Below are 23,952 nucleotides of genomic sequence, written 5' to 3' on the forward strand. Positions count from 1 at the left end.
AAAAAATAAAAATATACTTTGACTTGAAGGTTACCAGGGCACACTTCCAAATTAGACATTTTCTTTCTGTTAAAAGTCATAATTAACAGAGGAGACCAGGTGATAAATTCTAAAAACAAACTCCCAATCTGAACAAAGAGGCCCTTACAGCTGGGTCCTTCTTCACCTTAAATGTTTTTTGACTTGGTCATTTTACATATTTTGTATAGATTATGAAAATAGTCATATTTTAGCTAATCTAGAAATGTAAAATATCTATAGACATGTATGTCACTTGATGGTTTAAGTTTATAAGGTTAGCTCTTGAGGGACCTTGATTTCCTCCTAAACACTTGGCTTGAAATTAGAGCACGATGTGGTGATGGGCTTGTGGTCTGAACAGCCAGGTTTCCAAAAGAGATCATTCACGGAGTAAGAGTTGAACACATTGTTCCCTTCGCCTCAGAACCTTAGGGTTGCAAAGCCCACCTAATTCAACCACCATCTGATGTTAAATTTACTTAAATACAAAACAAAAACAAACCTAGAATTCTTTATTAAACAGCTAAACCAACTATCAGTTGCTAGAGTTAGTCACTATATTTTCAAAGCACGCACAATCACCACCTGATTAATCACTGTTTATTGTATTTCTAAGCTGGTGTTGAGTACTTCCAAGTTTTTTTGAGGGCGGGGGTGGTTAATGAGGATGGGTGGGAATACCAAATTGTAATGCAGTATCATTCTAATGTTGTAGATATAAAAGTAGAAAGTACTTAACATATGCACAGAAAAAATGGCTAGAAGAAACTACATCAAGATACTATCAGTGGCTATCTCTAGACAATGGGATTATGAATAAACTTTAAACTCATTTTTTAAACTATAAAATGTATACATGCCCATTTACAAAAATATGGAAAATGCAGAAAAGTCTGGAAAGAAAAATAAAAATCACCTGTAATCTCAACACTCATCCTCAAATCTTTTTTTTTTTTTTTTCCTGCGGTACGCGGCCTCTCACCGCTGTGGCCCCTCCCGCTGTGGAGCACAGGCTCCGGACGCGCAGGCTCAGCGGCCATGGCTCACGGGCCTAGCCGCTCCGCGGCATGTGGGATCCTCCCGGACCGAGGCACGAACGCGCGTTCCCTGCATCGGCAGGCGGACTCTCAAGCACTGCGCCACCAGGGAAGTCCCCCAAATCATTTTTAACATTTGAGACTCTCTGTAGTTATTTTTCTATCGCTAAGCACAAATATATTATAACATGTGAATCATACAGTATATACTACTTAGGAACCAATTTTCCATCACCATTAAGTATTTTCTATGTCAGTAATTATTCTTCTAAAGTATGATTTTTATTGGCTGGAGAGTAAGCCTTTGTATGAATGGGAATGCCTTTTGGGAACTCCTTACTCTTAGATATTTTGATTGTATCCATTTTTTTGGTATTAAAAATGAAACTGTGATGAATATCCTTGAATACAAATCTTTGTATATCATTCTGCCAATTTCTGTAGGAAAATCACCTAAAGGGCAATTACTGTGTTGACAGCCACTGTTCTTCTGAAATCTATTGGTAAACTATCTTCTACAGAGGACCAGACACACTCCCATAATATCATGCTGCAGTGCTCAATTATATGAATTTTTATATTTTATATTAAAATATTTTAGTTTCTTTTTGTCTTTCTCTGTTTTCTTAATTCTCAGCGGTAGACACGTATTACTTTCATCATTTTAACAGTACGATTTTTGCCCAACATGAATTATGCTGACCCATGTTTAAAAGTCAGCCTTCTCAGTTTATTCCTAGTTCTTCCTCAGAACTGATTCTTGCGTTTATTTATCGATCCATTGCTTTTCTGCCTTCTATTTCATTAATTTTTGCCTTTATCTTTACTAATTGTTCCTTTCTGCTTGCCTCAGCTTTATTTCTGTGCTTTTTTCCCCTAACTTCTTGAGTTGAGTACTTAATTGACTTACATTTAAAGCAATGAATTTCCTTCTGAATGCAGCATTAGTCATAAACTATAGGTTTAATATTAAGTGTTTTCATAATAATTTAAGAAATATATGCTGTAATGAAATCGTGGTTTCTGCTTTGGCCCAGCTGCAGTTTAAGCATAGTGTTTAACATTCCCAGGTGGTACGGTTTTAGTGGTTCTATTTTTGTTATTATTTTCTGTTTTTATTTCACTGTGATCTGAAAATGTGGTCTGTACTCTTTCAACTTCCTGGAATTTATCAAAAATTTCTTTGTGGCCAATTATAAGATCAGCTTTTGTAAATGTTACACAGGCACTTGAAAGAAGGTGTCTCCTCTGCTTTCTGGATTTAGAGTTCAACCTTAGAGCTGCCAGATCAAAATTAAGCATTCAGTTTCTCTAATTTTACAGATTTTTCTGTCTCCTTATTTCCATGAGCTAAGAGAAGTCTCCTACTCTTCTTATACTTATGCTAATGTAGTTTCTGAAATAGCTGCTGCCCAGTCTACTGAGGGCCCCTGTCCCCTGATGCCTCCTCCAAGCCCCAGTCCTACCCTGATTAGCAACTAAATACTAATAGGGGAGCCTCCAGGATCCTCTGTTGCATTTACTGCTTCTGCCCTGATTTTAACTTAGATGGTAATATAATGACCTTCTGCTTTCTTTTACTTTCAATCTGAGTTACCTTGTTTAGATGAAATTGATGTATGAAGTCAAAATATTTCACAACCAGCAGAGGCCAGTCAGAAAGGGTGATGTTTCAATAACCCTTACAGAGCTGAACCAGAGGAAACTGGCTGAATCCAATTTCAGAATCTTTTTCAAAATCAAGACGGGAATTTTTCTCAAGTACAATTTGGAAATCTTTCTTTTTCACTTGGTAAACTTACCCCATTTACATTTATGATCAAAGCTGATATGTATGGTCTTAATTCTGTTATCTTACTTTCCTATTTAAAATTTCCTTTATTTTCAATATTTTCCTACATAATGTGCATCTTTTCTCTTAGTTTGCTTTTGTTCTCCCTACCTGGTAATTTGGAAGAAAAAAATATAAAGTTTCTTTTCTGTTCTTTTGATTAACCACATACCTGAACATGTTCTAGAGTAAATTTGTTTCTATAAGTAACTATCACAAATGCAACTCTTCCAATTCAAAGGAGAGTTGATGAAATGAAGAAATGAAACCTCCAGCACCTCATGAACATGGGAGCTGCAGCTGCCTCAAAGGTATGAATACAATGTACAAAGTTAGAGTTAACAACATGTGATGGATGGGTCATCTTAGGCAAAGAAAGAATTATAAATAAATTTTTGAAAAGGGAATTTCCCAAATGATTAGTGAGATCTCCTAGTGTTGATATATATGTGTGTGTGTGTGTGTGTGTGTGTGTGTGTGTGTATGTATGAGAGAGAGAGATACAGAGGAGTGGGGAGGGAGAATAGATTTAAAAAGATATAGAGGGCTGGGCTTCCCTGGTGGCGCAGTGGTTGAGAGTCCGCCTGCCGATGCAGGGGACACGGGTTCGTGCTCCAGTCTGGGAGGATCCCACATGCCGCGGAGCGTCTGGGCCCGTGAGCCATGGCTGCTGAGCCTGTGCGTCCAGAGCCTGTGCTCCGCAACGGGAGAGGCCACAACAGTGGGAGGCCCGCGTACAGAAAAAGAAAAAATATATATATATAGCGAGAGAGGGCTTATGTAAGCATCAGTTTTCAAATCTTATAAGGTGCCTCTGGAGAAAAAGGAAACGGGTAGTTAAATAATGAATGAAAGAAATGTATTCAAGAAAAATCATACTGCTTACATTTGTTTCATATTAGCCATGTTTTAAAGTTTTTTTTTTCTAAATGTAAATAGGATAGGCCTAGATAACTTCTGATACAAAAGTTTCATTTGGGTTTATTCATTTGTTTCTCTTTTAATATTCTTCAATTATTTACTAAGAAAAAAATCCCCAAATTGTCAGAGAGCAAATAAAATTATCAAGAAGTAAAAATCCTTAAATATATTAAAAATTAAACATATATCAATTGCAGCAATGGACATGCAAAGTACAATTTGCGTAACTGAAACTCAGTTTCTATAGATCAGAATTGAAAAGCAGAAACAATGAGAAAAAATAGAATGCTCAAATATTTTCCTTTAAACTCTTTTATGACTTAGCATGGCTACATTAGATAATTAGAAAACAAAAAAATACCCTTACCTAGAAGTGCCACGAGGGTTAGCAGAATCACAATGTGTTTCATTCCTTTTCTTTTATGGAAATATAGGAGAATGCAGAAAATGAGTATTTCTAAAATCTAGAAATGAAAGATGAAAAAGAGTAAAGTGTAAATTATTCTATACGAAGTCTTCAGAATGGCACACTTCTCTTTTTGATTTTGCAACAACTATCATATGAGGGTTGAGGATGACTGGAGCTCCTAAGGACAATTATAAATATATGAGAACAGCATAAGGAGCCTTAGTGATCCAGACCTAGAGTTCTAACATCACCTACATGGCAATGATGCCCAAATCTAGATCTCCAGTCCTGACCTCCCAACTCCAGTCTCATTTATCCAGTTGTCTACCAGATATTTTCACATGCTTTTTTTTTTTTTTGGCTGCGTTGGGTCTTTGCTGCACATGGGCTTTCTCTAGTTGTGGTGCACGGGCTTCTCATTGTGGTGTCTTCTCTTGTTGCGGAGCATGGGCTCTAGGCACGCAGGCTTCAGTAGGTGTGGCATGCGGGCTCAGTAGTTGTGGCTCACGGGCTCTAGAGCACAGGCTTAGTAGTTGTGGCGCACAGGCTTAGTTGTTCCACAGCATGTGGGATCTTCCCGGACCAGGGCTCAAACCTGTGTCCCTTGCATTGGCAGGCAGATTCTTAACCACTGGGCCACCAGAGAAGTCTGACATGCATGTTTAACAGCCATAACACACGAATATGGGCAACACTTAACTCTTTTTTGTTTTTGGCCGCATTGTGTGGCATGCAGGATATTAGTTCCCAAACCAGGGATCGAACCTGTGTCCCCTGCAGTGGAAGCACAGAGTCTTAAACACTGAACTGCCAGGGAAGTCCCAACACTTAACTCTTTATTTATTTATTTTTTGGCTGCGTTGGGTCTTCATTGCTGCACGTGGGCTTTCTCTACTTTTGGCGAGTGGGGGTTACTCTTCCTTGCAGTGCACAGGCTTCTCATTGTGGTGGCTTCTCTTGTTGTGGAGCACAGGCTCTAGGTGTGCAGGCTTCAGTAGTTGTGGCCACGGGCTTAGTTGCTCTGTGGCATGTGGGATCTTCCTGGACCAGGGATTGAACCTGTGTCCCCTGCATTGGCAGGCGGATTCTTAACCACTGCGCCACCAGGGAAGTCCCCAACACTTAATTCTTGGTGGCCTACCTTCCCTACCTGTTCCTCTTGGGCCTCCACCCCGTCAGGAGATGGCATCGCCACATGCCCTGCTGCACAAGCTGAAAACTCCTTTTCCCTCATTCCTCGCCACCCTCTCTGACTAGTGCAACAGCTTCTACTTTGTCTCTGATTTGACTCTTGCCTCTTTACAATCCAGACATTCAGCAGCAAGAGGAGTCATTTAAAAATACAATTTGGGGGCTTCCCTGGTGGCGCAGTGGTTGAGAGTCCGCCTGCCGATGCAGGGGACACGGGTTCGTGCCCCGGTCCGGGAAGATCCCACATGCCGCGGAGTGGCCGGGCCCGTGAGCCATGGCCGCTGAGCCTGCGTGTCCGGAGCCTGTGCTCCGCAGCGGGAGAGGCCACAAGAGTGAGAGGCCCGCGTACCGCAAATAAAAAAAAAAAAATACGATTTGGATAATGAAATATTTCATTCATAGAGAGTATATATGAATATACATATCAGGTATTTACAGTCATGTGACAAGTACCATTGTGCCCTCTACTCAACCTGAGAAGCAGAGCCCATCAATCCCTGTGAAGTCTCTCATTCCCAATTGCACTCCCCTCCTCCTGCAACCTCCCCAGGAACCGCTACCTTGAGTTTTCCATTCATTTTCTTTATACTTTATCGCATTTCTACGTATCCCCAAATGACGCCGTTTATTTTTGCACACTTGTTCTTTATACAAGTGGAATTATACTTGCTTTCACTCACTTGCTTTTTTTTCACTGTGCATTATGTTTATGAGATTCATCCAGGATGATACATGTAGTAAAAATAGAAATTAGATCTAGTCATTCCTTTGCTTAAACGTCCCAGCACGTTAAGAATAAGCGCCACACTCCCTCCTGGATTACAAAGCCCCAGGTAACTTCTGGGACCTCATCATCTTGTACGGCTGGCTCCTGGATGGTCCAACCTGCACCAGCCACAAATGGCCTACCCCTCCCCGCCAACCCCTGCCACCCCGCTGAGTCCTTTGAGGTCCTCAGATTGCTCAGTTTGGGGGCCTTTGCACTAAGAGTTTGCCCTGCCTGGAATGCTCTTTCCCTGAGCTATTGTTTGCACAATGACTCCTAGTCACTCAGCTCCCCGGAGAGATCTTCCCAGATCGTTCTGATCTCACAGAGCCACCCAGTCATCCTATCACAACCCCGACTTCAGGCGGCTACTGTAGAGTATTTTATCATGACCTGTTCGTGTGGTGATGTGTTTCTTGTCCGTTTCCCACTAGCACATCTGCTCTATGAGAACAGGGACCTTTTCTGCGTCCGGTGCCTGGAATACAGTTGGTTACTCAATAAGTATTTTTCGAATTAATGAGTAAATTACACCTCATATTTATTATGAACCACTTGCCAAAAAACAAGCCTAATGTCTAATAAATTGAGTGTTCAATAAGTATTAATTGACTGAATGTCTAAAATTTTCCTGCCTTTAAGAAAATTAGTATAATTTTGAGTTCTCAATTTTATTTTTGTTTTAGCTTTTTTTTCTTTTTTGTAGTCCTTAAGATAACCTGAAGCATAGCTTTTTTTTCCTCCCCCCCCAAAGAGACAGTATCTCTGGACTGAAATCATAAGTATGAATGTTTACATTGGACAAGTGAAAATACCAGCATTAATTTTTTTCTTAAAAATGACTAGAGTTAGGGACTTCACTACTTTCAGGGCTGCATTTTACGTATGGAGCCCTAAATAAACATGTCTCTTCTGTTCTAACTCAAGCTTTTGCTTGTTGGTGTGCTTCTCCCTTTAATCCTCTGTGGGCATGGAAAGCAGCAGGACCATATCTTCCTCATTTAAAAACCTTTTCATCTAATATGGAAGATTAACTCATCCCTTAGTCTTTTCTTTTCCTGGCAAATTAAACCAATCGTTTTAACTCTTCCTTATAGCACTTATTTGCCAGACCTTTAATTTAATCAAGTTGTGCTACAAAAGCTATTCAACTCCTATCTCTTTGCTTTCCTGAAAGCTGCCATCGAAACCGAAACATCCCTCTCGGCTTGGTCTCCCCTCCACCACAGTTGTCCATTTCTCATGTGATACAATTACAGACAGCTCCCAGCACCTTTCGGGACCACTGTTATCTGTGGCTGGAGGGAAGGAAGCTTTTCCTGCACTAAGGTACAGAGCATGTTAACTAAATCTGTTAACATGCCAATTATTAACATGTTTTGGGGGGATGATGGTAGTAATAAGTTTTGAAAATCATGTATGACTTTTTTTTTTTTACAAACTCTATCTCTGTGGCTTCAGACCTATAAAACATGAGTTCCTATTATTCACAGAATGACTGCAGTTGCCCTGGGTTCTGTCCTGTGGCAAGAGATCACAGAGCTCCCGGGAATAAAATATTCAAGCAGCATGAGTTAATGTTAATTTTTTCTTTTCTAGTAACATTTTCTCTCCTCTCTGAAAAAATCAATATCAAAGAAGCTGTGACCTCTGCAGGTTGTTGCGACCCAGGAAGAGGCTGCTTTGCTGATTGCGATCTCAGAGGCCAGAAATAATAACAGCACCTAGTGCATGCTTGCCACATGCTTTACTTGTACTAATTCATTGAATCCTCACAACAACCTCAGGAGGTGGGCACTATTACTGTCCTCATTTTACAGATGGGGAAACCAAGGCTCAGAAGGGTTAAGTGGTACAGCTCTGGAAGGCAGAATTATGCCCCCCCCCCACCCCAAGATGTCCACGTCCTAAACTCTGGAACTTGTGTGTACGTTACTTTACACAGCAAAGGGGCTTTGCAGATGTGATTAAGGCTATGGACCCTGAGATGCGGAGATTATCCTGGATTATCCGAGTGGGCCCAGTGTAGTCACAAGGGTCCTTAAAAGCAGAGAACCTTCCCAGCTGTGGTCAAAGAGAGATGTAACATGAGAAAGACCCAAGTCAAGGAATGCTGGCTGCCTCTAGAAGCTGGAAACGGCAAGGAAACAGATTCTCCCCAAGGGGCGCTCTCAAGGAACGTACGGCTCTGCCAATACCTTGAGTTTAGTCCATGAGACCTGTGTTGGACTTCTGACCTTCAAAACTGCAAGAAAGTTAATTTGTGTTGTTTTAAGCCACTAAGTTTGTGACAATTCGTTATGGAAACAATAGGAAACGAATTCAGGTTTGGGTACCTGAAGTCTTTCCAGAGGAACAAAATTGATGAGTTTTCTGAATTATTCTGGGTTTTCTGGATTCATTCTCCAATTTGACTTAAAGGCACGCATCACCCTGTTTTCAGTGGTAAAAAGGGCACTGGCAGTCCATGGGATGATGTGACAAAAGAGATACACAAAATTTCATCACTGGAAACCCTAGTCTTACTACCAGAATCTGAGCCTGTGTTCACCTCCTTTTCTCTCACCGAGTTCTTTCTGAAAGTATAGCCTTTGATATAGCTGCCTTGTCCAAAAGAAATGACCTCTGCAAAGGTTCTCTCTGAGGCCAAGCCTGGACAAAGGTCTGATACTCGGAGGTCAGCTTGTATTAATTCTGCTTGGAGAGCTGTGTGGGGAAATGAACTGGAATGTGCACCCCAGAAGTGGATGACCCGGTTTTGAATTCTGGCTCTGCCACTTAGTATTTAAGTGACCTTGGACAAGTTACTGAACCTCCCTAACTCAGTTTCTCCATCTGCCAATATCTAGGGCTGTTGCGTAGATGAAAGACAGACCGTGGTCGGAGTGGGCATAGGGCTCAGACTGCTCAGTGAGGTTGGCTACTGCGGCCGCGAAGTGTATCCTAGCGCAGACCTGCAAGTGGCTACTTCCATTCAGACAACAAAGCAGATGAACCTCGTGCAACAGACATGGAGGCTTTGTACGCACATAGTTTTCTCCCTTCAGGTTTTAACACCCGCTGGTGGGTTGTTGAAGCAGCTTTTGCCAGAAAGGCCAACTTAATAATCTGCTTCGGGGTAGAGAATTACACCAATCGACAGGCTGGGTCCCTGCTTCGGCTGATTTAATTTTTGGTCTCGTAGAGAGGAAATGAGCACGATGCAGATTATTTTGTGAAGGATTCTATGTTCACAAGAGAGGTTTCCATCTGAATAGTCTATGGGGAAATCTGGGTGGGCAAAACAGCCACAGTCAAGCCTGCCAAAGAACACGAATTAACTGAGGCTCAGAGCCACGTTCCCTCATGCGGGTTCTGCAGAGGCATTAATAGCTGCTACTCAACAAAAGGCCCTTCAAGAAAAGGGCCTCGTGGTCATATAAGTCTGGGCAGGGCAGGATTCACAAGGTTAAGCCTGTCTCTTTCCTAAAGGACTTCTAGTTTTTTTTTTTTTTTTTTTTCCGATACGCGGGCCTCTCACTGTTGCAGCCTCTCCCCTTGCGGAGCACAGGCTCCGGATGCGCAGGCTCAGCGGCCATGGCTCACGGGCTCAGCCGCTCCGCGGCATGTGGGATCTTCCCGGACCGGGGCACGAACCCGTGTCCCCTGCATCGGCAGGCAGACTCTCAACCACTGCGCCACCAGGGAAGCCCGGACTTCTAGTTTTTAACTTGCTGATGGAGAAGATGAATTTCTCAGGGGGCCATGTATGTTTCATAGCCTCTCTCCAAGCTAGTTTGACCTTGCAAACTTGATTGCTCTTTGCTTTTTGGCAAACAGCAGGTGGGAAAGTCTGTTTTAGTGGGTGAGCAAAGGACACTTCATTCCTCTCTGGCCAGTAGACACCAGGCTCCTCAAATCGTCTTCCTGCCCAAAAGAGTCCCAGCTCAGAGGGTAGGCTCCCGGGCCTTGTTTCTGAGGCTCTGACTTCATGTAAGCCTTAAAGGGAAAATGGATATTGACCTGGGACAGGTCAACACATGATACAAGGAGATGCTATTAACTAGTCCGTGATATGACTTTACAATCCCCTTTTGAGATATGTAAAATTTATTCAGACTTAAAATATTTTTATTCATTTTATTAGTTATTTGATCAGTCCCGAAAGGCAGTTCAGGTGTTGCATTTATACTTGGTGTAATACAAAAACTGTTAGACGAACATACTTCAAAGAATCGTCTTAATTACTGTAATTATGATCTTTGCAATTATGGTTTGCAGAAAAAGCACAGACTCTGCCACGTTGAAGGATTAAATATTAATTATGTAGATGTTTAACAGATTTAAACCAAACTTCAGCTCAAGATATTAGTATGTAATTGATAACTTCTAGAGCCTTTAGAGATACAACATATAATGGATTAAATTCTAAACTGAGATAAACTAAGATAATATAGCTCTATTCCCCTAAGAGTCTAATGCCAATAGTGCTATCCAAATGTGACTTTATTAAAGGTTTATTTTATGCTATCTTATAAATATCTGGAATTATTTACATTTTTGGCAACATTTACTTTCAAATATACTTTCATTATTTTACAGGAATATGGGTCTCTCCCAGGACTATAAAATTCCTGCCTCAGGAATTCTCCTCTGTATTCTAGGTGGCTAATAAGTTGAATGAATTGTGAATAAATGAATGAATTAAGAGCTAACTTTGGAAAGTGGAAAAATGCAATTAATTTCATAGTACTTTTTGCGTGGAACTATAAGGTTTAAAAAGGTAGTTTTGTTCTTTAAAAATGTTTTCTATGGTGTTAAAATGATATAAAATACATCATCATCAAACAATGCTGTTTATTCCAGGAAATAAGTCTTGATGCATCTATAATCTCCAAAGGATTCAGCTCGGGCTTTTAATTTTCTAGTCACAGACTCTGTGACCCTTTTCTTACCGGATGAAGAATTTGTTTTGCTTGTAGGCAAAGAATAATAATGTGTTGGTAGGACATCAAGTCTAGACTATCATGACATGCTCAATGAGCCCTTCTAGTGCTTAGATTTGATTGATGAAAGCCTTAATAGTTAAAGGACTGGGTATGGTGGACAAGTAGGAAGATACAATAGGGGAGGGGGAGACACAAAGTATGACAGACCTGAGGAAACCTACTCTGAATTGGGAAGACCAATCCTAAAGTTTGATGGAGGGCAGGGGTAAGGGGAACCTTCCAATTTAAGAGAGGAGGGAGTTTAGGGGAAGAGATATTAAGTTCAGTTTCTGAGATGTTACTTTTGCAAAATCTATGGAACATCCAAGCAGGGATGAGTAATAAGTAGACAGATGAGAACACAGCTTTGCAGCTTAGAAGAGATCTGGGAAGGAGATGCAGGTCTGGATTTGGAAGTCTTTCTAAAGAATGATGGTGGTGGAGTGGGCAATGAGATCACCCTAAAAAACCCTGGACGAGTTTGTAGCACAGATAGATAAAGAGTGGATGGCAGAAGAGAAGGAGTTACCTACCAAGAGCCTGGGATGGACTGATCAGAGAGGAGGAAGAGAAACAGGGAAAACAAACCAAGGAAGCCTGGGAAGAGAGAGATGCAAGGAGAAGAGAGTGGACCATCAGGAAGTGCTGCACAAGGCTCAAGAAGAATCAGGACCAAAAAAAGCAATTCCACTTGGTAATTCGTGGGGACGGGGCTACTAGCTTAGGACGAGTGAGGAGTGACCAGGAGCTGAGAAAGTGGAGGGGAGGGGTCTACTAGCTTAGGACGAGTGAGGAGTGATCAGGAGCTGAGAAAGTGGAGGGGAATAAATCTTTGGTGGTGTTTAGAAGGGAAATAGGATAGTTTATTAAAGGGGGTGTAGAGTATGAGGAATGTTTGTAAACAGAGTGTCTCTGTTGAGTAAGAGAAAGAAGTACAGTGAGAGACTATAAAAAGAAAAGCCCTATAAACACTTGTGTCCCAGTGGTCAGAATTGTATATCAAAGATGGTAAAATATATAGGATTTTTGTCATACGACTAGGAAGGGCCACACCATAGTGTAATACCATGCAGTTCCTGCTGTAATATCCTGAGTTACATCACACTGACAGCAAAGCTCGCCGTGTCTCTGCAAATGCCAATGTCACACGTTTAAATAATAGGTATACAGCAGGATCATAGTATTTTACCTGTTTCAATGGCAGAGCACTGGACCAGATAGTTTTTTGAGGTCACTTCTAACCCTAAAAATGTTTGACTCTGTGTGCTTTGATTATTTTTATTGAATTCACAACTCTTGATATTTTACCAATTCGGTTCTTGGTTAAATGCTCATTTAGACAATCCCAGTTTTCTTCTTACTGCCTGCCCTTCCTAGAATATTCTTATTCTCCAATCTAAACTGACTTCTGTAACAAGTTACATACCAACCATTTCAATCACATTCTCTGTACCAGGGGTCCCCAACCCGCGGGCCTCAGACCTCTACCGGTCTGCACAGCAGGAGGTGAGCAGCGTGAGAGCAAAGGTTCATCTGCCGCTCCCCATCGCTCCGCATCACTCACATTACTGCCTGAACCACACCCCCACCCCCGCTCCATGGAAAAATTGTCTTCCATGAAACGGGCCCCTGGTGCCAAAAAGTTTGGGGATCACTGCTCTATACCCACCGGATACAGCCATTGCATCAAATAAAATATCCCAATTAGTGGCTTTGAATTTCTACATCAGCTCATTCCGTTCTCTCTTTTACACATCTCTCAGTATTGTCCTACCCGCTGTTTGCTTCTCCTAAGACAGGCTACTGCATTGGTCTCAAAGAAAGCTTTTTTGAAGGGAATACCTATCTTGGATAAAATTCAGTGAAGTAAAATATGTCTTCAGGTACTCTCCTTTGACCTGGGAAAAGAGTTTTTTTGTTTGTTTGTTTTTACTCTGAATTGTCCTAAAATATGTTGCTCTGGAATTTGCCGGATTAAATTCCATTAAATTGTGGAAATTGTTCCAGTGATAGGTCACCCCCAAGGACAGAATGCCTGGGAAATGGGGGTGCTTTTATTTAGTGTTTGAAATACTTTAGTACTGGTCAAATATATTTACATTTTAATGAGATATTAATGCTGAGAAGAAAAGATTATATTAGTTTTCCAGCATCTGTGTGTACCAGTGGTCTAGATAATATTGCCTCTGTAACAGTAAAATTTTTAGAATTCTTACCCCGTAGGTCATGAACTGCCAGCCAACAAAGGAATACTGTACTGTTCTTGCAGAGATATCCTGAGTTATATTTGGAGCAAAGTTCACCAATAAATATGTTCCTGCAAATGCCAGTGTCATACCTTTAAATAAAATTGGAAAGACAAAAAAGTTGAAAAGGGACATTTAAGCCTTTTTGTTTATGTAAACATTACCTATAGACTAAGCATTACTCGTAAAGGTCCATGTCTATTAAAATACGATTCATCATACCATCCCCAGATAGCATCATGCATTCACCCAATGGCATTACCTTTAAAGGGGGACAAGGGCTAGGGAATGGATGTGGTAGGACATAAATTCTGATTTTTCTCTGTTGTTCCAGATGAATCCTGGCTTCTTCAGAGAAGCTTTCCTCAAAGATGGGGAAGATCAGAACACATGCATATGGAGACATGAAAACACATCCAACCTGGCTGTTTGTTTCCACATGGACCAGTAAGTGCACGATGAAGCTAGATCCATCTAGATCTAGATGGCAGAGCCCAGAGAGTGTGGAAATCCATCATCTGATGATGATCTACTCTGCACCTAGTCATCTTTGGGTCCTTTACACACACAAACTTAGGTATTTTACACTTTGAAACTCTGGTAAATGAATACCTTAATCATTGCCATTTATTGGAGTCCTTTTAGCAGAAATAATGGAGGTGAAAGATGACTCTGCTGTAAGATTTATTTGATCCAATTTAAAGTCTAGAATTCCACGGATAGCTTGGTAAAATACCACACAATAAACCTATGTAGGAATGTGTTACTATCATCACCTTAACGTTACTTATACTGTAATAATGGAGGAAGGGAATGTGTGGGGGAGGAGTGGCCACAGAAGAAGGGGACTTGCCTTTCCAAATAACATGGAAAACTGCTTATTTATTAATAATTAGCAGCCTGAGAAAAACTGGTTTATGTAGCATTTTTCGGATAGCACACATGAAAACATAATTCAACCTGTTTCACCATTGAGGTCAGCATTGTTGTGTATATAATTTACAACCAGCATTCACTCCAACCTGAAACAATTTGGTGTGTCTATAAAATCTCACAATTTGAAGACATCAATTTCCTGTTGCTCTTAACCAAATGACTTAGAGTTTTGAACTCTAGTTTCTGAGAATTCATTTGATTTTTTACACAAGCTGGACAATAGCTATTCATGGTATTGTAGGCCCTATAAAATAAGCTTACTCTAATGCAACAATTTATACTGTAATACTTTGTGAATACAGAAATCACATACACAATTTTAAAAGGTATTTTCTAATGAGAATTTTTTAAAAGAAAACAATATACATTATTAAGCATTTCAATGAAAGGAAAATAATAAAAACCATACATAAGAACCTGGAAAAAATTATTGGTCAGCTCTGTCCTTTCTTAGGAAAAAAAAAAAAAAGAATTTAGAGAAGAGCTAACACCTATCCTTCTCAAACTCTTCCAAAATATAGCAGAGGGAGGAACACTCCCAAACTCATTCTATGAGGCCACCATCACCCTGATACCAAAACCAGACAAGGATGTCACAAAGAAAGAAAACTCCAGGCCAATATCACTGATGAACATAGATGCAAAAATCCTCAACAAAGTACTAGCAAACAGAATCCAACAGCACATTAAGAGTATCATACACCATGATCAAATGGGATTTATTCCAGGAATGCAAGGATTCTTCAATATATGCAAATCAATCAATGTGATACACCATATTAACAAACTGAAGGAGAAAAACCATATGGTTATCTCAATAGATGCAGACAAAGCTTTTGACAAAATTCAACACCCATTTATGATAAAAACCCTCCAGAAAGTAGGCATAGAGGGAACTTTCCTCAACATAATAAAGGCCATATATGACAAACCCACAGCCAACATCATCCTCAATGGTGAAAAACTGAAACCATTTCCACTAAGATCAGGAACAAGACAAGGTTGCCCACTCTCACCACTCTTATTCAACATAGTTTTGGAAGTTTTAGCCACAGCAATCAGAGAAGAAAAGGAAATAAAAGGAATCCAAAGAAGAAGTAAAGCTGTCACTGTTTGCAGATGACAGGATACTATACATAAAGAATCCTAAATATGCTACCAGAAAACTACTAGAGCTAATCAATGAATTTGGTAGAGTAGCAGGATACAAAATTAATGCACAGAAATCTCTGGCATTCCAATACACTAATGATGAAAAATCTGAAAGTGAAATCAAGAAAACTCCCATTTACCATTGCAACAAAAAGAATAAAATATCTAGGAATAAACCTACCTAAGGAGACAAAAGACCTGTATGCAGAAAACTATAAGACACTGATGAAAAAAATTAAAGATGATACAAATAGATGGAGAGATATACCATGTTCTTCATTTGGAAGAATCAACATTGTGAAAATGACTCTACTACCCAAAGCAATCTACAGATTCAATGCAATCCCTATCAAACTACCACTGGCATTTTTCACAGAACTAGAATAAAAAAATTCACAATTTGTATGGAAACACAAAAGACCCCAAATAGCCAAAGCAATCTTGAGAACGAAAAAAGGAGCTGGAGGAATCAGGCTCCCTGACCTCAGACTATAGTACAAAGCTACAGTAATCAAGACAGTATGGTACTGGCACAAAAACAGAAAGATAGATCAATGGAACAGGATAGAAAGCCCAGAGATAAACCCACACACATATGGTCACCTTATCTTTGATAAAGGAGGCAAGAATATACAGTGGAGAAAGGACAGCCTCTTCAATAAGTGGTGCTGGGAAAACTGGACAGGTACATGTAAAAGTATGAGATTAGATCACTCCCTAACACTATACACAAAAATAAGCTCAAAATGGATTAAAGACCTAAATGTAAGGCCAGACACTATAAAACTCTTAGAGGAAAACATAGGCAGAACACTCTATGACATAAATCACAGCAAAATCCTTTTTGACCCACCTCCTAGAGAAATGGAAATAAAAACAAAAATAAACAAATGGGACCTAATGAAACTTCAAAGCTTTTGCACAGCAAAGGAAACCATAAACAAGACCAAAAGACAAACCTCAGAATGGGAGATAATATTTGCAAATGAAGCAACTGACAAAGGATTAATCTCCAAAGTTTACAAGCAGCTCATGCAGCTCAATAACAAAAAAACGAACAACCCAATCCAAAAATGGGCAGAAGACCTAAATAGACATTTCTCCAAAGAAGATATACGGGCTGCCAACAAACACATGAAAGAATGCTCAACATCATTAATCATTAGAGAAATGCAAATCAAAACTACAATGAGATATCATCTCACACCAGTCAGAATGGCCATCATCAAAAAATCTAGAAACAATAAATGCTGGAGAGGGTGTGGAGAAAAGGGAACACTCTTGCACTGTTGGTGGGAATGTGAATTGGTACAGCCACTATGGAGAACAGTATGGAGGTTCCTTAAAAAACTAAAAATAGAATTACCATATGACCCAGCAATCCCACTACTGGGCATATACCCTGAGAAAGCCATAATTCAAAAAGAGTCATGTACCAAAATGTTCATTGCAGCTCTATTTACAATAGCCAGGACATGGAAACAACCTAAGTGTCCATCACTGGATGAATGGATAAAGAAGATGTGGCACATATATACAATGGAATATTACTCAGCCATAAAAAGAAACGAAATTGAGCTATTTGTAATGAGGTGAATGGACCTAGAGTCTGTCATACAGAGTTAAGTAAGTCAGAAAGAGAAAAACAAATACCGTATGCTAACACATATATATGGAAGTTAAGAAAAAAAAAAAAGTCATGTAGAACCTAGGGGTAAGACAGGAATAAAGACACAGACCTACTAGAGAATGGACTTGAGGATATGGGGAGGGGGAAGGGTAAGCTGTGACAAAGTGAGAAAGTGGCATGGACATATATACACTACCAAACGTAAAATAGATAGCTAATGGGAAGCAGCTGCATAGCACAGGGAGATCAGCTCGGTGCTTTGTGACCACCTAGAAGGGTGGGATAGGGAGGGTGGGAGGGAAGGAGATGCAAGAGGGAAGAGATATAGGAACATATGTATATGTATAACTGATTCGCTATGCTATAAAGCAGAAACTAACACACCATTGTAAAGCAATTATACTCCAGTAAAGATGTAAAAAAAAAAAAAGATCTTATAAGATAATCGTTCAATATTACCTTTCTAGGAAGAAGGGATTTAAAAAACCACTTTTCTAAACTTGGTATAGTAAAGTAGAATAAACACATTGAACACAATTTCAAAGTCTCAGAGACTTCCAATTTACTTTTGTGAAATCCAGATTTCTTATCTATACTGAGTTCCTCTGCCAGTCATTTCTTTATCTCATCTAACTGTATCTAGTGTCAATTAAATTTCCTTTTTAGAACATTTAGTTTTGAATGGGTAACACACGCGTATGGTAAAAAATTCTAAAGCCACACAAGAGGGATCAGTGAAAAGTTAAATCTCTCTCACACCCTTGGGGCTCACTAGGTCCCCTCCTCAAAGTTAGCTACTGCTGCTGGTTCTTGAGGTTTTCTTTTCAGAGATGTTTTAGGCAGGTGTGTGTGAGAGTGCATGTGTTTTGATTTTCTATGCAAATGATAATAGCATATTATACACACTTTTCTGTATCTTGCTATTTTTCTACTTAACAGAACATCCTTGGAGAATGTTTCACATCATTATATGTAGGGTGGCCTCATTCTTTCAGAGTCTGCATAGTATTCCATTTTGTGGAGGCAGTCTTATTTCCAATATGGTCTCTGTTTCACATCCTGACACATCCCTCCCTGTTTCACATCTGCTTCCACATTTGCATACTGTGCCCATTTCCACCAATGTAGATCTTCACTGCATTCCAAAACTCCTTAAAAACAAATAAAATGACTGACGGTTTTCCAATTATCCTTTCAAAGTACTTTTTCACACGTGTTATCTCATCTGTACCTCATGTCACTGCAAGACTAGTGAGTAACTCCATGGCAGCTCAGGAGGTCATATATTCTTTCTTCTTAAGAATTTTAATTTCAGCAGCTTCCGACATTTACAAAGGCAGTTCTGGATAGCTGCTACCTGTCATTTTCTTGTTTCTTTGGTGTCATTTTAATTTTTCTGTGTGATTTACTCTCTGCTTCATGAGTCATGTGCACATTAACGTTAAGTGTTTAAAAGTGTCGAAGGTAGCCATTAGCAAGTCCTTCAATAAAGTTCTGTAAAACATATTTGCATCCCACCTTTTTCTAAAAGCGGCATGAAACATCAGTTCCTGTTATTTTTATTTCAATAAAGCCACAAATATTCCCTCTTTTGTAAGGCGCAGATTTCTGACTTAGGAAACTTGCTAGTTTACCTTTTGTTGGCCCATTTGACCAAAGGAGTACTCTGGAAGTATAAGATCCTAAAGGAAAGAAAGCAGCACTTGACATGCCCTTGGTCCAGGGAAATGGTTAACTGTCAGGTCAAGACCTGGATAGGAGAAGTCTAATCCAAGCTGAGACCAACTCCACAGAATTCAAATTTCACTGCTACCGTTAGCTGGAAGGGCCCAGGCAAGTTGTTTATCCCTCTGTGATGCAGTGTCCTCATTTCTAGGTACAAATTAACTTATCATACCTGCTAGACTCCAGGAATTTGGCTCTGCAAGAGGCCAGTCTGGAGCTGAAGATGTTTGAAAGCTCATCTGGAGACCTGATGTGACAAAGGACCCTGGGACAGAGCCAACTTAGGATGCTGACTACCAAGGGTCAAAGACCATCTGAGTCAAGCTTCAAGCTTAATCCAAACTTGTATCTCTAATATTGTAGTTTAGGGAGACTAGGGACTGTCCCTGGGGCTGTCTCTACCGGGTTAACAACTCAATTTGAGAAGAGAAGGGCAGGATAGGAAGGACTTGGCTGGCATCTCCTGACTGCCTAGTGAAGACTTCTCTCCACTGGTCTTAAAAGAAGGCAAAAGAAAGCAAAGGACGTAACTGAGAGAACACAGACAAGAAGAAACACTACCAGCGCTATGTTTGCTACCCACTGCTAACCTCAGGGAACTGGTGCACAAAGCACCAAGAGCTGGCTATTGGAGGGGACCAAAGGTGGAGCAGTCGGGCAGCAGTGGGTAAGCTGCAGGTGGGGGTCAACCATGGGATGCTGGACATGACCCACGATACAGGGATGTGACCTCATCTACCACCCTCATGCCCAGACCTGCAGCAAATACATTTTCTCATCAAATATGACTCAAGTCACATAAAAGTCTATAATGATCTGATGGGAGTTTCAGATTTAGCTTGATACAGTACACAAGTATTAATAAAATCTCTTCCTATAAACTTGTCATATGTACAAAGCAGGGAAGCAAACTCATCCCTGCTCTTTATAGTAGACAGACTAGGTATCCTGGGAGGGCAAAGGAAGGTATCATTCTTTTTTTTTTTGCAGTACGCGGGCCTCTCACTGTTGTGGCCTCTCCCGTTGCGGAGCACAGGCTCCGGACGCGCAGGCTCAGCGGCCATGGCTCATGGGCCCAGCCGCTCCGCGGCATGTGGGATCTTCCCGGACCGGGGCATGAACCCATGTCCCCTGCATCGGCAGGCGGACTCTCAACCACTGCGCCACCAGGGAAGCCCAAGTATCATTCTTTTTAAGTGATGTTCTTAAAACTATAGATTTCATAGACAATTGTGGCTGACATGAGAGTTATATTATGATCACTGTCATACAGAAATGTGATGATAATAAGAACTATAATAGTAATAGCTAATACTTAGCACAATTCTAAATGCTTTATACACATATAATAATTCTTACAAAAAAGCCTGCAAAAAATAACTATACCACCATGTTACTATACTAACATATACTATATGTACATTATGTATTATATAATATATAACATTGGATACTGTTAAAGTATTACTAGCCACATTTGACACAGGAGAAAATTGAGTCACAGAGGGAATAACTCTCTTGACTGGGATTTTCTAGCTAAGTGGAGAGCTTGGATTGGACCTTGGTAACTTATTCTCAGTGATTACACTCTTCTACCTCTTGTATGCACAATGGACCAGAGCTGATGAACGGACACCTCACGGCTGTCCTTCACATTGTAGTCTCAGTGAGTGGCACCCAGGAGTTGTACTGACCATAACCTGAGGCTGGATGAAGCATCCCCACTGGGGATAGAAGGAACTGACTCCTCCTAGCAGTGGTCCCTGGGGTCCCTGACTGGCCCTGAGGTTCCTTTAGAACAGTGTCTCCAAACTGGTGTTCCCTAGAACCCAGTTTCATAAGATGGACCCTCCACCAAAAAAGGTCTCAAGTCAAATCTATTTGGAAAGAGGTGAGTTAAACCAGGTTAAATGGTTCTTTTACTGGAAGACCCCTGAGATCCTCAGTGTGTTAGTGTTCATTGTGAATCTCCTTAGGGAGGATATGACTGTAATATTTTCTAAACATATTTGACCATTTATATCATCCTGAAGTAGTGTTTTGAGGAATGTTTTATACTCTGAGAAATGCCTGACATTTAACTGGATCCAGCTGTGAGAATTCAGCCTCTGTTTCAAGAGGCTACTGAAGTTCTGTTGCAAAAGTCTCCTATAGATACTTGTGGACTGAAGTTGAAATATAAAAGTGGTGGAAGGGAAAACAGCCTAGAATCAGGCTTCTCCTTATGCTTCTGTTCACCGGCATCTCCAACCTGCTGAGTTCCTCACCTGTGCAAGCCTTGGATTCTAGGGTCTACTTGCACAGTTCTTCCTCAACTGACATCTGATTTCCCAGCCCACCCTTCTCCTTAAGTAAAACCTGAAATCTCGTTTAGTTTTGTCCCCACTCTCTGGCTCAATGCCAGCTAGTGTTAACCGCCTTTTAGCTAGCTTCTGGAATCTGGCTTGACCTGACTTCTGGTAGCCATAAGAGTTTTAAAAATTCAGCTAACCTGATGTCACCCAACACTGCTGGCTGGTTCTCTTGGAGCCTGCTATATGCCTCCTGATCAATGGGGGTCCAGCTATTGCTTTTGTGGGTTACCAGGAGTCACAGCATAAACTGGACCTCTTAACACCAAAGGATGCCTTCCCCTCAGTACAATCTTTCCAGATTCCCTAGGCTGAAGGCAGCTAAATCCTGAAGGAGCCCTGGATTGGGAAGTCTCAATAATATAGTGAATCCCAATGGTTCTGAATCTAGCATCAGAAAGTCCACCTTTCTTGAGGCAGTTTTAAGACCAAATAGCCAATCTGTCCTCTCAACCAGAAATGATGGTTCGTTTGGCTAGATCTGCATTCTAGATACTGGCTTCAAACCAAGCTGACCTCTGGTGTGGGAGTAGGAAGGAAGGAGGTGGTTTTTGTCTCACTATTAATCTCTTGACGTTCTATCTGGGGAAACCATTTATAGGTGACTTGAAATAATCAAGTTACTGGTCTCTGGAGAGTGCTGATGAATTGACTATAATTTTTCTTTTTATGATGACGCTATCTGGATTAAATCAACTAGGATCTCACAGACTATTAGATTCAGGATTTTTGATGACTAAGGGCGAAGAGGGGGAAAATACTATAGTTCTGCTTGAAGGGGAGAGAAATTTGGTGCTTTTTAGAGGAAAAATAATCATTAAAATAATTTAAAATTATTAATCCACTAAGAATCAGAGCACAGTCCAAAACCTGTCATTGAGTTAATAATAGTTGGCGATTCCTTTCAGACATAGCTTTTGTGAGGTCATTTTTTGAGGCTAGTGCTGAAATGCTTCATAGCCACAGAGCAACATTTGGCAATAAATTAATTCAGCTTGTTTCCACATGGTCCAAAAAAATCTTCATTTGTTCCATCATGAAAAACAAACTTTCATTTGCTTGAAGCAGGGAAAAGTAAATGATTTTCTTTTTTCATTTTGACGATTTAGTTTTTAGCATGCTTATATGTTAATCTTTCAAAAAATGCCATTAACTACTCTTTTCCCTGTTTGATTTTAGTCCCTGTAAAAAAAAAAAGCATTTTTAGCTTTTAATGGAAAAAGCCAAATTTTCTCAAGGCAACAGCAATACAGGCCCAAAGAAAATACAGATGACTTAACACATTACTGAGTACGGTTGGGGAAAAGTCCTTCCCCACGCATGAAATGGGTTATTACATCTTAGATCACGATAATCGTATGATATTGCTGTTTGGAAGCATGGGTATGGAATCGGTGACTAAATCCTTTCTTATTCCTGTGACTCTAGTTTCAAGTCAAGAATTGATCACTTTTAATTACAGTATGAAACAAATGTGACATCAGACATATCCCTGCTCAAAAAGCATTAAGTTAAAAGGCTAAAAAAACTCAGCCAGAGTTGTGCGAAATGTTACCTGGATTGCTAAAGTTTGTTAGAATATCCTAGTCAAGGTTTCCTCTCATGAACCAGTAGTGGTGGGTGGTGGTGTTAGTAATAAGGATAATAATAGCTGACATTATTGAGGACTTATTACATGACAGACCCCGTTCTCAGAGATTTACATACATGAACTCATTTAATCCTATGAGATAGGTAATACTTCATTTTAAGGTTGAGGAAATGAGGCTTAAAGAGACTAAGTAACTTAGCAAAGGTCACATAGCTCTCTGACACTTGAGACTTACCCTCACCCATTATGCTATAGTTAAATCAGGCTGCCATTATTAGAACACTGGTCCACCACTGACTAATTATTTGACCTTGGATAAGTTATTTAACCTAAGTATCAGTTCTATAAATGGATTGTTCCTACATTTAAATGAGGTGGTTCATGTAAAACACAGTACCTGAAAGGGGTAAATATTTGATAAATGTTGACTGCTATTAAAGTAAGAGAAATTAGCAAAGAATTAATAGAGGGTTTTTTTTGTTTGTTTGTTTTTTGCGGTACGCGGGCCTCTCACTGTTGTGGCCTCTCCCATTGCGGAGCACAGGCTCCGGACGCGCAGGCTCAGTGGCCATGGCTCACGGGCCCAGCCGCTCCGCGGCATGTGGGATCTTCCTGGACCGGGGCACGAACCCGTGTCCCCTGCATCGGCAGGCGGACTCTCAACCACTGCGCCACCAGGGAAGACCTAATAGAGGTTTTTGTTTGTGTTTTTCTTATGTGTGTATGTGTGTGTGTTTCCTATTTCTTATGTTTTAGTATTACCTCTTGGTAATGAAGTTGATCACAGAAATAATGCCAATTTTATTAACAGGGCTTTACATTTCTCAAAGTGCATGTATCAATTATCCAATGTGACCCTTAAAACAGTCTTCTAGGGACTTCCCTGGCCGTCCAGTGGTTAAGATTCCACGCTTCCACTGCAGGGGGCGTGGCTTCCATCCCTGGTTGGGGAACTAAGATCCTGCATGCTGCGTGCCGCGTGCCAAAGATTAAAAAACAAAAAACAAACAACCCCCTCCCCCCAAAACAGTCGTCTATATGTGTCAGCAAACTGAGGCTTAGAGAAGTTAAGTAATACGTTGGCCACACAGTTGATAGCAGAAGTTGAATACAGATTTGAACCCTTGAGAGTGAGTTTAATTTATATCCTTTGATGTCGAGCTAGTATACTGCTTTTA

At 40.4% G+C, this 23,952-nt stretch overlaps 1 protein-coding gene across 2 annotated transcripts in view; it reads right to left on the minus strand.

Moving 5' to 3' along the window:
* The window catches only part of NIPAL2 (NIPA like domain containing 2), a 74,368-nt gene that overhangs the window by 11,212 nt on the left and 39,204 nt on the right, over positions 1 to 23,952 (minus strand). For both annotated transcript variants that reach the window (XM_027131490.1, XM_027131489.1), the window contains exons 5-6: positions 13,360 to 13,481; positions 4,178 to 4,274 (exon numbers count right to left, since the gene is read on the minus strand). In XM_027131490.1, coding sequence (XP_026987291.1) covers positions 4,178 to 4,274; positions 13,360 to 13,481 — 219 coding nt within the window. The remainder of the gene's footprint in view (positions 1 to 4,177; positions 4,275 to 13,359; positions 13,482 to 23,952) is intronic.

The sequence above is a fragment of the Aethalodelphis obliquidens genome, unplaced genomic scaffold (genome assembly GCF_003676395.1).
Source record: "Aethalodelphis obliquidens isolate GAN/ISIS:26980383/991018 unplaced genomic scaffold, ASM367639v1 scaffold39, whole genome shotgun sequence".
NCBI classification, from domain to species: Eukaryota; Metazoa; Chordata; class Mammalia; order Artiodactyla; family Delphinidae; genus Aethalodelphis; species Aethalodelphis obliquidens.